General features: G+C 36.1%; 1 protein-coding gene across 1 annotated transcript; it reads right to left on the reverse strand.

Moving 5' to 3' along the window:
• Positions 1–3391: 3391 nt before the first annotated feature.
• LOC140170053 (IgGFc-binding protein-like) lies at positions 3392–7536 on the reverse strand. Its single transcript, XM_072193370.1, has 3 exons — positions 7310–7536; positions 5129–6352; positions 3392–4644 (listed from the first exon to the last, which is right to left on the reverse strand). The coding sequence occupies exons 1-3, from the start codon at positions 7374–7376 to the stop codon at positions 4529–4531; spliced, it is 1407 nt and encodes a 468-aa protein (XP_072049471.1). The 5' UTR covers positions 7377–7536; the 3' UTR covers positions 3392–4528.
• Positions 7537–13176: the final 5640 nt, after the last annotated feature.

Consider the following 13176-nt stretch of genomic DNA (forward strand, 5'->3'; position numbering starts at 1 on the left):
AACAGCATGTTATGATCTAATGGGAAACTGTGCACATCAACAAACACCATTTCTATCAAAAAGGCAACACCCGATATAATTTGAAACCACATAAATTACTAGAGTTGGTTCTTCTCTTGGATTTGGACCAAGCTTTAGAATATCGACTGTTGCGTTTTGAAATAAAACAAACCAGAAATTTATCACCCATTGTAAAGATATGGCACATGTACCGAATACATGTACATACATTGGCTGACCTTGTGGATTTCCTGGCCCAGCCATGCTAACCACATAAGGAGATTATACGATTAACCTAGTGCAGCTATTGTCATAGCAGGGTATTATTATGTAATACTCCTGATCCATATTTGGCATTCTCTTGGACTGAAAATGAATAACTGAGATCGCGCGCCAAATAAACTTACTGCAGTAATTTTCCAAGTCTTTAAAAAAATTAGGCATAGGTGGGAATCGAACCCGGCACCTTTCGGTTCTGAATCAACGGATAGTACCACTAAGCCAACTTCCTATCTGCACTAAAACCTGTGATATTAATTCTTGATAATGCTTAAGGGAAAAAATCAATACTAATGTACGATGTCATTCAAAATCATATAGAAGTCCCACAACTAAAGTAGCAATCGATAAATCTGCTCACTCAATCATCAAATAATCAATGGAAAAATAAATAAATAAATAAATAAATAAATAAATAAATAAATAAATAAATAAGTAAATTAATTAATTAATTAATTAATTAATTAATTAATTATACAAAAAGGAATTAATAGTTTTTCTAGGCCCTACGCTGGAAAAATAAAGGAGCATAAGAAAAGTGATAGACGCACGGTTTTGAACAAGCGACGCCCAGAAAAGTAACTAAGAAATCACAACGCCTTAGACCGCTAGGCCACAGAATCACACAGTCTACTCAATGCCAAAAAAATATATTAACCTTTAACGTTACGCAATATTGGCACATGACACGGGCACATGTCTGCGGGTAAAGATTCTGCATAATAGAAAGGCGCACAAAGGGTCTATCACTGAAGTCATACTTACCAAATGGTCATTGACATGTAACCAATTCTTTGTATACCAGCTACTGTCAACATATACAAAGAAGTATATTATTAGGTGTAGACGCAATCATCAATGCGGGAAGTATAAAACCATAGTCGCCATAGTTGTGAATGTCATTATCTCAATGTAATGGAGTGAAGCCCACTATTTTGAGGAGCTGTAGACGAATCCAACGATGGTTAGAATTTTGTCTGCTATTACTGGGGTCTATCCGCACCAAACTGGTGTTGTGATGCCCATTTGGATGGATAAAAGCCGCTTAAAATAGATCTTATATTGTATTACGTTGTAAACTTTCATCATTCTTTTGTCTACGTATAACAAGGATGATGAAATGCAGTTTAAATTCCTGTCAAGTCTGCATTATTTCATGTTTCGAAAAATCCTGTTCTATGGCCGGACGGATCTTTTAAGTAGAGGTCGGTCGGTCTGGCCTTATTTATTTTATTTATTTATTTATTTTTGCAAATGACCTTAAAAATGCAGTTTAAATTCCTGTCAAGTCTGCATTATTTCACGTTTCGAAAAACCCTGTTCTATGGCCGGACGGATCTTTTAAGTAGAGGTCGGCCGGTCTGCCCTTATTTATTTTATTTATCGATTTTTTTTTTGTGCAAATGACCTTAAAAATCACTGAAATCTGTGAATATTTTCCAATATCCTAAAAATATAGAAACAAAAGCCTGAAATTTTGGGCCCATAGAACAGGATATTTTTTTTTCTCAACGAGAACGACTGAACGATTTTTTTGCAATGCTTGCTCAATAAAATAAGCATCTCTAATATGGCCATTCAAAGAGTAGTTTTATTTTTTGAAGAAGAGTGGTTTTCACTAGTTTGCATAATTATAGAAAGTTCAGGGCCAACATATTCGTAAAACAAATCTATACAATTATATTGTGTCTAAATTGTTAAGGGGGTACTACACCCCTGGCCAATTTTGTGCCTATTTTTGCATTTGTCTCAAAAATTATAGCGCATTTGTGACAAGTAAGATATGTATATTATAGAGGCAAGGACTACAACTACTGCACTGAAAATTCAGCAACTCAAGGCAAGTAGTTATTGATTTATTGATCAAACATTGGTTTTCCCTCATTTTTGACTGTAACTCCACAACTGTTGTCTGTGCTGAAATACAATTTCCAGTGCAGTAGTTGTACTCCTTACCTCCTTAAACTCACTTGAATTTATGGTAAATTGCTATGTGGTTTTCTATGCATGCAGTTACGGACATGTTTAAAAAATTGCGCAAAGTGTTTATCCTGTTGGAGTGATTACAATAGGGTGTTCATATAAGATATGATCAAGCAAAATCTGACGTCGGGCATAATAAATTTTCAGTTTTTTTACATTGTATATAAAGCATTTACAAAACTACATTTTACAGAAAACCCTTTATTTCCATAGATATAAACAATTGAAGTGTTCAAAACAATATGCAACAAAAGAAACTATTTGTTGTTTTTGTTTGTGGCTATATCTCAAAAATCAATTTATCTGACTTCTGACTGATTTTGCTTGATTGCATCACATATTAAAAAGGGTAAAACCATGTCCCAAACATAACGGTGCTGAATCTACAATAGATAACGTCTCCCAATCGTATAAGTGAAGATTGTTTCCTCTCCCTTGCGTTTAACTTTAACCGCTGAAACCAATATATCAAATAGCTGCTACAGCATCCTTTGAAGTCATTTTAACGAAAACTATGACGAATGACGATTACAAGGTTAAATCGAATACAGGTTTGATAATTGCTAAATGGACAGGACTGGTTGGTATGATATGTAAACCCTGGCAGCTTCAAACTTACGATTTATTGTTGTATTTCGAATGTTTGGAGTGCAAAAAAAGTTAAGTACTTTCTTTCCAAATATATACCCTCGACCGTGAGCATTGTAATGTCAGATCAGATTTGTATAAGTAACGGCACTACATTTTTACAGTATGTTTCGACTATATTTATAAATACGTTTTTATAAATACGCACGTGACCACATCCGCGCTGCCATAACAGCTTGTAAACAATAAGTCTCGAAGTGACCTTCTACATAGCGGGTTGTCTTCCTATACATTTGAATGCAAAGGCGGAACAACATGAGACTACTGTGCAGCAAAATTGTGATTATATTGTAAACATTTCAAATGTTTCCCGTCGTCAAATTCCTTCAAAATGTTGTTTTTGATGACATATTACAAATTCGGAATCCCCTATGTGTAATAGTTTTGCTATTCAATTGATACTTAAATTTTTATGATATTTATCCAAAGAGTTCCTGTCCTTTTCAATGGCATGAGGATTCGGTTACGCTTACTGGTGCGTATTTATAAATACGTATTTATAAATATATTGGAAGGTAGCTGTATGGAACATTTCTGAAAATGTCCGATCAGACTCGGCACTAGATTTCTAGATGTACAATCTCTCTGGTTTTACATGTAAAAAAAGCGCAGTGATTTATAATGCGCTACGCACAGGAACAACGCCTAGACGTTGATCCACAAGCCTCAGCACACGTTACAGTGCTCATAGCACTTAAGCGCATAGTCCAGTGTACAGGTAATATGACCTTTTTTGTTCTCCAAGCAGTCGATTTATACCTATAGAAAAATGATTTGATTCGTGTACATCGTGGAACATTCAACTACGTTTGTTACTCCACGACTAATCATGCTACTACACGAAGGTACAACGCTATTCTATGTACTCATATTAGCGAGGTTATATGCGTACAACAGCTTACTACGCACAGCCACGCAAAGAGTATGTTCCACGATGTACACGAATTAAATAATTTTTCTATAATATTGTCTATTGTCTGAGCTTATAACACAGTATTAACCCTAACCGAACCAGGGGAAGAAACAGAGAAGAAGAGGATAAATAATTCTCGGGTATGGTTTTTGAACCACCAACCCCTCGGGTTCCCAACACGCGCACAGGGACCGTTTGCCACGGGGTCTACTTTGGCCGGCCAAGCTTTCCGTGCTTAAATGTGTATTCGCATAGCATAATGACGCACTCGCATCAGGTGAGATACCTGCGTTTGCAGATTCTTTGTGCAGTGAGCGTTAGTGAGTTTTGGTTTGGTTCGAGTAGGAATAATTAAGCCTACTTATGGTGTTAATAACGAATTCTAACTTTGCAAGTTTTATACCGAGTAAATATCAGTAAACGATCTTACTTAGGAATGAAACTACTTCTTCAAAATTGTATTTTACGAAAACTTCCTTGGAAAGGCATTCGTATTTGTGATTCTACTGTTACAAATGTGTTTACACTCCACGTACTCAAACTACTAGTAAGCTATAACGCGGGTGATGAAGCTACTGTGGTACTCCGTTGGTACTTGGTTGGTGGAAAGCGGTTGATTAGGTTGATGTTCATTGCTAGTCTTGTATTATCATATTTTGTGGACATCTTTGCCATAGCTTGATTGTTGTGAGTAAGAAGATGGCATTATGTGTATAACAAGAAAAGTAGTAACACAGAGCATATAGTACAACACGTCAGCGAAGAGAATTCTGTAAGAGTTGCAATAGATGTGGGTGGTTTCTCTGCGGCTGGTGAGTTTTCTGAATAAAATAGACATACAATTTCATTATTAGTCGAATTAACATTAACTTTAATATCCGTATTAGAATAATGAGCTTGAACGTATAGGGAGTCCCTGTTATTGTACTTTCTATCATAAATGCAACGTAGAATGTTTGAGTCATACTCTTCTTCACATTTGGAAGTCAATATCAAAGTGTTGGTTGACACTAGCAAATGCCATTTTCAGAGCCGAGATGATATCCCTCGCTAAATATTTAGAGAGAAGATGTAAGCCTCTTCATGTTCGCCGGTCCAGATAATATAGGCATTTCCAACCATGAAGACAAATTATACATTGTAAGTTATTTTGAAAGGATAAAATGTCCACACTTATTTCAAGATGTAAGATATGTAAGATATGATCAATGTATAAACATTACAATTTTAATGACCAATTACGGTTGAAAGTTGGATTATAGCGCATTCTGGTGTTATTGAAAATACTATTTGCGTCACACTTACCAACATTTTGAATGTCAGCCAGATAAGCGTATGAAGACTTATGGCCATCCTCTACAAGGCCATACACAGCAACAGTAAACGTAACATTTTCGTCTTCGAGGGAGATGGAATGTACTGATCCAGCTGTAATTTCTCTACGAGCAGAACAAATGTCTCCATCACTAGTTGCCAGCAACTCCCAACTTGCGATGGAATTATTCTTATCAAATGTGACCCCTTTTACCTGGTTACAGTTAACTATCATATGAATGAAGTATTTATTGGTTGATACGGCAACCTCGTAGACAGGGAATGTCACTATGTTTGTGTATATATTTCTAGATGGTGCAATGATCATGGACGTATCTGCTCTAGGCATAGTAGATCCACCACCTTTGATGTACTGCATGACAAAAATCGGAAAGTCTGAATCGATGGTAACTATTGCGGCATCAGTCATATTTCCTTCATACCATTTACCTTCTGTCAAAGTTACCATTCCGATATCCGATATTATAGCCTCAGTAGTACGGTTTGATCCCAAAACTCTGTAGATATAACCATTATCTTTCCCTGCAAAAGGCGATAATACAACACGAGTACCCCAAAGTTGCACCGGTAGCATTTGCTCAACTAAAGCATCGCATCCTCCGTCATCAATATAGGAACATTGAGTTCCTGCTATAACAGCAACTGCATGGTCACTTATAATCCGTGAGCCAGAGAGATCTTCACCGAGGTTCCCGATTAACTGGTAACTTTCATACCGTTGTAGTGCCACGTCGTAGGTTCGTCCTGAAACGGTTCTTATTCGAACAAAACTGCGTTTTCCAGTGGCGGACACACAAATAAAAGAGGGATAATTTGATCCCCATAAATATGGTGTGTATGAGAGCACGTAATGATCAACACCAAGCTGGCTTGTTGGTAGCACAAGAAATCCATCTCCAGACCTCCCATTATTTACCATCACATGAACTGAGACTTTGGCTGATGATCTTACCACGACAGTCTTGTTATTGTCCGTACCATTACCTGTGAGATACACAGAGTTAGGTAAAGCGACATCAACATAGGTTGTACGAGTAACGGACCTCTCTTCGTAAAAGTCAGTGCCTGGGATTGTGACTGTAGCGTTGACAGGATCTGGTGAAGATGTTGATAGCAACACATGCGGGATGTTTGGGTCGTAGGTTTTTGGAATGCCAAAAACAAACTCGTATTCCTCATCGAATCCTTTTGCAGCTGAAAAAAAATATATAACGTCACTAGGCGGGAAAAATCTCATATGTACTTTTGGCCCTTGAACATGGATAAAGCCTTAGAGGTGTAGACTTTATATTGAAAAGGTTGCTTCAACCATGTTCAATGGCCAAAAGGTCACGCAGGAAACACCACATATTTACTTTTGGCCCTTGAAAATGGATAAAGCCTTGTAGGTGTAAACTTTATATTGAATGGTTTGATTCATCCATGTTCAAGGGCATAAAGTACATATGAGGTTTTTCCCGCCCAGTGATGATAATAGAGAGATAGTTTCCACTCCATGAATATAGTGTAGTCTATATGATAGCACGTAGGCCTAATGAACAATACCCAGCTGGCTTGTCTGTATCACAAGAAAACCATGGGGAGGGGGAGGGGTGTATGGTTCGGCTGTGATATTGCTATGTTTTCGTCGCTATTGAATTAATAGGTAATAATATTATGAAATCTTCACAAACAATTCTAAATGGGTTGTGTTGTCAAACCAAAATTATGATATTTAGTTAGACATTGAACTCCACAGTAAGTATTGTATCAAATTTATTATTATAACCATATAGTTCAACCTTGTAGTTTCGCCAGTCTCGTGACGCGTGTCTTATATATGTCTGAAATCCATCTCAATAGCGACACCATACTCTCATGTTGAACAAAAGTCTTCCAAACTTTGATTTGTGAACATACACACGTATTTATTATATCCAACAATATGTTTTCCTGTTGATAAGTTACACTGTGTAATGAAATACACGTGTATTTTTCATGGGCAACGTTAATGGTATACCAAATACATGTACTTTTTTCTGTTCAAGCAGAATAATGTTTGGACGATCAGTAACTGTTTTGACTTGATACTACTTTTGCAAATGTAAAGATACCAGAACGTCATAACTGAAAATAAAAATGGGAAATGAGCCGCTTAATATTATCACTTACCTTTGCAGCAACTATAAGCTGTAAGTAAATAACCAACGTATATGCAAAATAAGTTTTCTAAAGACATATTAACACTTGTGTTGGTTTGTTATAAAAAAATGAGTATTAAACCTTCATTGTGCCTATAGCGTTAACTAAGTCCAGCGTTTGAGTAATGTCCGATAGCAGTCAGTGCTTAAAAAGAACAAATTATTCTTTCCCGTGCAGTGATCAGCCGTGGTAGTGGTGTTTCGATTCTTACTTCCTATTTTAGTAATGTTATAACCTATATAATACACCTCTTTCCTCTTAGCGTCATTGGCTTCCGCTATTACTATACCATACTTTTAGTGAACTTGATTTTGGATTAAATCTAAATATCGCATTAAAACAACATAACCACTTTTGATTGAGCTTTTGATCTTTGTCAGACCGTGTCGTTTAGTACAATGTGCACTTACTGTTAACTTCATGAATTGTTTGCACATAGTTGAAACTCATAATGCATACGAGGGTCGGTCAATATGTAATGAAAGTTGACCTTTGACTACATTGAAAATTTGGATGGAATTTCTTTATGACCACATAAAGACTGTACCTTTGTCTTTCAAACCACATATGCCTAAATGATACCATATACTTGATTACGTAACAGCATTAGCATAAAATCAATAGACTAGGGAAATCTTTGAAGTACTATTCTCCTACCTGGATTCAGAGTGACCCTGTAATAGAGTCAGGGTGACTCTATAAATGGAATAAGGGTTACTCTAGAAGTAGAGTTCATCCATTGCGCGACTCTATGTCTAAAAATGTATTGGCATGTATTGATGATAATGGCCTCTAATGCATACAGACGTCGAAAATATTCAGCTACATAATCTAGGTGCATCAAATAGTAAATAAAACAAGGCGATATGTGACTGGACACTACGAACCAGCCGTAAAGTCGGGCCCTTTTCAATTTTGTTGTATTTCGTGTTTAGAAAATGTTATATATTATAAGCTTTAAAATGGTATTTGACTTCAAACGATATCCAAAACCGGGGTTATGGTTTGTTGAACTCTGCTCGTTCAACAAAATGGTAAATTTGTTCGGTTATACATGTGTCTCTTTTTCCACATTGTTGGCAATAAATATCATACAGTCATATTTGCGGTCATTTCAAATCATCCCCAAGTCAACGAGGTTTAGGAATATCCTCTCATTGTTAATTGTTGGTTATACATACCTAGACAAAATACAATGCTTTGTAAACCACCACTTGAACAGGATTTAACCAAAGCAAACAAAGACTAGAACTATTTAAGGATTCTATAGAAATAGGTAGAAGATTATTATCCTCTTCAGCAATAAGATTATTAATTGGTTTAAACGCTATCAAATTAGAAACTTGTCGCACCAAATTGAGGTATGATACGACCTTCACGCACATTTTACACAATATAATCGACAGCATTTGAAACTCGTCACGTTTTAAAACATATCAGTTAAAGCTGGCTCTCTACAGTATACAGTTATGAAGTAAGTAATGCAAATTCAAGATAGCATTGAGTATTTCAACCACTTATAAATAACTTAATATAAATAATGCAAGAAATGAAGCTCAGACAAACTGGCATTATAATAAAGGAGAGAAAAATCAGAATCATTCGGATTCGAACCAGCGCGCAACCACGATTACATGTCGTTGAGTTCACCTAGACACGCCACAACAGCTCATGCGGATGCCGGCGATTTGAACATATAATGATTTTATTCTCTCGAAAATGTCTCACGGCCAATGAGAATAAAATCATTACATATTCAATTCGCCGGCAGATCCGCCATGAGCTGTTGTGGCGTGTGGTGGTGAACTCAACGACATGTAATCGTGGGTGCGTGCTGATTCGAATCCGAACGGTTCTGAATTTTTCTCTCCTTTATTATAATGCCAGTTTGTCTGAGCTTCATATCTTAAATTATTATATATTTCTCAGGCATGTATCCTCTGGATCCTCGCATTTAATATTTAATGTCTCATATTAACTACTATCCTGCTAGGGCACAGCAGATAGACCGCCCTCTCTATTTATAATAAATGATGCAGATAAAGATGTTTTACTTTGGGTAAAAATGGGTTCAAAATATACTCAAGCGAAAAAACTGTAACGCTCTTTCGTAAAATTCTAACAGCAATAATATTGTAATTTTGAATATTGAGCTACTCGGCACAGGAGATGAACATAGATGTTACTGCTAAACAAACTCATTCGTTTAAAAGTCCTTTAAACTGGTTAAATTCCATAATTTCCTACACAGCTTCTAGGTATTTTCCTATATTTTCCGCTTAAAACTCAAAAATAAACATAAATACTTATATAATATTGAATGGCTTATTTTCGTGTGATACATGAATATTTTTCTATTATTATTTTAATAATTCTATTATTATTATTTTAATAATTCTATTATTATGCGGTAAAATGAATTTAAGCTTACCTAGCCACCGGGTTTAACCAATGTGTATTGTAATGTAAGCTTACCTTTTGACCTTCTTGTTTTCTGCTCTTTACTCTCCAAAGACAATTTCGGAATAATTATATATAGGTTTATTTTTAGGCCTAGATGTGGATTATATTTCCTCAGGTTATCACCATCCAGAATTGTCGCGAATTAAGTTTGTAATTTTACTTGTTTATACAGTACGAAATCTCCTGTGAGCCGTTACGGTGTCTGTATTGTTGTGCTGTTGTATCATGACGCGTGTTGGTGCTGTCATCATGGTAACGCGAGACGCGTACGCGATACGCGTACAATATTAAAAAAATATTGTATTGCATCCGGGTATTTTGCAAATATTGCACAATATACAGTTTTATTGTATCGCTCAAAAGCCTGATATAAATAATAATAGATTATATTAGACGACTCCGTTCATATGAACAAAAACTCAATATATATATTATATTAACCCGGGGTTCTTAATTATTTATGAAACTGATTTGATTGCCAAGTAATTGACTATACAAGCTGTATCAATATAGCTATATAGAATTGCCGATTCATCATAGATATGCAGATTGACTATATGATTTTGGAAGGTTTTACATTTAAGAAATTTTCCCAGGAAGTATAAATTATAGTCACAAATATTTTTAGTTTTATATTTGAAACTTAATTCCTCTGTTTTTGAGAATAGACGCGGAAGTGTTATGCTTTATACTTTACGGGATTATTTATCAGTTTCCAATCAAATTTGCTACCAATTATTCCTGTCCCCGATAGCAGTTCAGTGTGTCAATTAATACATTGTTCCTTATTACTCATTGTTATTCTACAAGATGCAGTATTTAGCCTACAGTTATATCAAGTCCCTCTTTATAATCATGCGATTAATACTAAATTGCTGTGTAAAGAGCTAGAGTGAAACGTCTTCGGTTCAATGCTGGAGAACAACAAAACAGAGGTTAAATAAACTCAGTGGTGGCACCGGGATGTTTTCGGGGAGGACAATGGACGGTGATGAAATTAAATGGGGGGGTATTGAAGCAGGGAGTAAAATTCCAAGTTTGCTGATGGAGGATCCTCCGTCACGTTGCCCGTGCCCGTGCAAGTATTGTGTTGTAAACTTTCATCATTCTATTGTCTACTTGTAACACGGGTGGTGAACTGCAGTTTAAAATCCCCACCAAGAACTCATCATTTCACATTTTAGGTGGGATATACCCGACGGGGACCCAGCTATGGCTGCCATTGAGGTGTAGGAATGCGTGAAATTGGATTCGTCTATACTATTTTACTCTATCCAGATGCAATACAATAATTATTGTTTTGATGTTGTACGCTGATTGTACGCCATCGCGAGTCACCTTGGTCAGGGCACCAACACATGTCACAACAACACAATAATACATTTTATAGACACTGTACCGGCTTACGGGAGATTTTATGAACAAGTGAAACTTAATTGCGGTTAATTTTAACGTTTATTATGAACGACCGATTAGAGGTACAGGCGCTATTAATAACATTTAACATGAACCCATTCTAGGCCGGCGGTGATGTAAGCGATATCGCCAATTTTGAGGTCGCCATAGGATTAACACATACTCATGAAATCTTTACAAACAATTCTAAATTTGTTATGTGGTGTCAAAGCAAAATTATCTTACTCTAAAACCGTCGGGGTACGACCGTGTACCACACCGTAAGTATGTTAATTTTCCATTTGTAATTGCTAACCGTGTATTTTGAATGGGGCTGTCAGCCCTGTATCTTCGCCAGCCTCGTACGTCACGTGTTGCGCTTCCTATGCCGCCTGATTCTAGGTGGGTTACTTAATTCAGTCCCCTAGAACATATAGAACTATAGAAACCTAATCACTTTCAGACCTGACCCGACAACAATACTTAACGGTACTTAATTAAGTCATTTGATTTCCATTGCTACTTAAAGTCCCACGTGTGTTCTTCAGGAGTTATATCGTTACGAAATAATCAAACCCGGGACCAATTCTCTCAGATTGATACATTGTCTGACACGAACGACTTTACTGACTACTTTTAGAGCATTATCAGGCACAGGTATTGCCAAACCTTGATTACCAGACTTACGTGTGAGAAAATGTACAAGAAAAAAGATGTTAAAACATGTAACGTCCATAGGGGGGAGGTTAGCTTGACATATAACATAAGTTATGTTCAGACACAGGCAGATATGGTTAGAGGGAAGCTCTCCAAATGTGAGAGTAGTGGCTAGTTGGTCGAAAGTATAATTAAAACTCAATACTGTAAACATAAGGCTAGTACATGTATGAGCCACGAATCAATCTACTTTTAACTTAATTACTTAACAGTTTAAAATGATAATACATGCTTAGCTTTTCAGATGAAAATACTCAGTTACCTAAATTAAACTGACTGGGAACAAGTCTATTTACAATAGCAGTATAAGTGTCGTGTTGTCAGTAAGTGTCTAATCTAGAGAAACATGATCTGCTAATTAAGCTTCCATCAACTAACAGTTGACATTTGGAAGTTCGCGAGGGAGACAGCAATTTTGAAAAGTAATTTACAACGAATACACTTATACCAGATTGATTTGTTTAGGTTTTTCTGGAATAACCAATCAAATTATCGCAGAGTATTGGTCACATTTCCCGTTTGTAAATCACATGTAGATTTGCCATTAGGTGCTATTCGGTAAGCCGTTTGGTCCACCTGTTGTCTTCCCATGAAAGTGTACGCTCCATCTTCATTTACCTTCTTGATTTTGAACACAATGTCTGACTTCAGTTTCCTATTTCAGTGTTCTTAATTTTTATATCTTAAGGCAATGTGAAGCATCGTTCTAAGTGTTAATAGCCAGCCATAAGGTTTTTCAACCACTCACAAACAAGATTTGTACAAGGACGTTCCACCAGAAATAAGCAGGCGGACATAAAAAACAAAAGTATTAAATGAGATTTTGGATTCCTCTGGTGGATTTACTTACTTTGCACATACGATCTTTTTTTTGCGTATAAATGGCAAATGCCATCAACTGTCATATTATTGTCATGTATTTAGTTTCAGCCATGGGAGGATTCCTGCAATGTTTATTTATCGGACATAACTCACTTTCCGTACTAAAGCATCAAAATATGAAGTCATGAGATGTAAGGGTCCGGTGTCACTTTAGTTTTATGCCTTTCCAATATTTAGTAACATAAATAATATTGTGCAACTTGTAATATTATTTTTACCCCATATTGGAGCCCCATACACAAATATTTTAATTCTTTAAATTAATTAATTTTTTAAATACTTTTAATTCTACAATGATACGAGGAATCAATATCAATTACACTTGTGTAAATCATTTGTGATGCGATCAAGCAAAATCAGTGGGAACTTGGAAATATTAA

Source organism: Amphiura filiformis, chromosome 14, assembly GCF_039555335.1.
Source record: "Amphiura filiformis chromosome 14, Afil_fr2py, whole genome shotgun sequence".
NCBI classification, from domain to species: Eukaryota; Metazoa; Echinodermata; class Ophiuroidea; order Amphilepidida; family Amphiuridae; genus Amphiura; species Amphiura filiformis.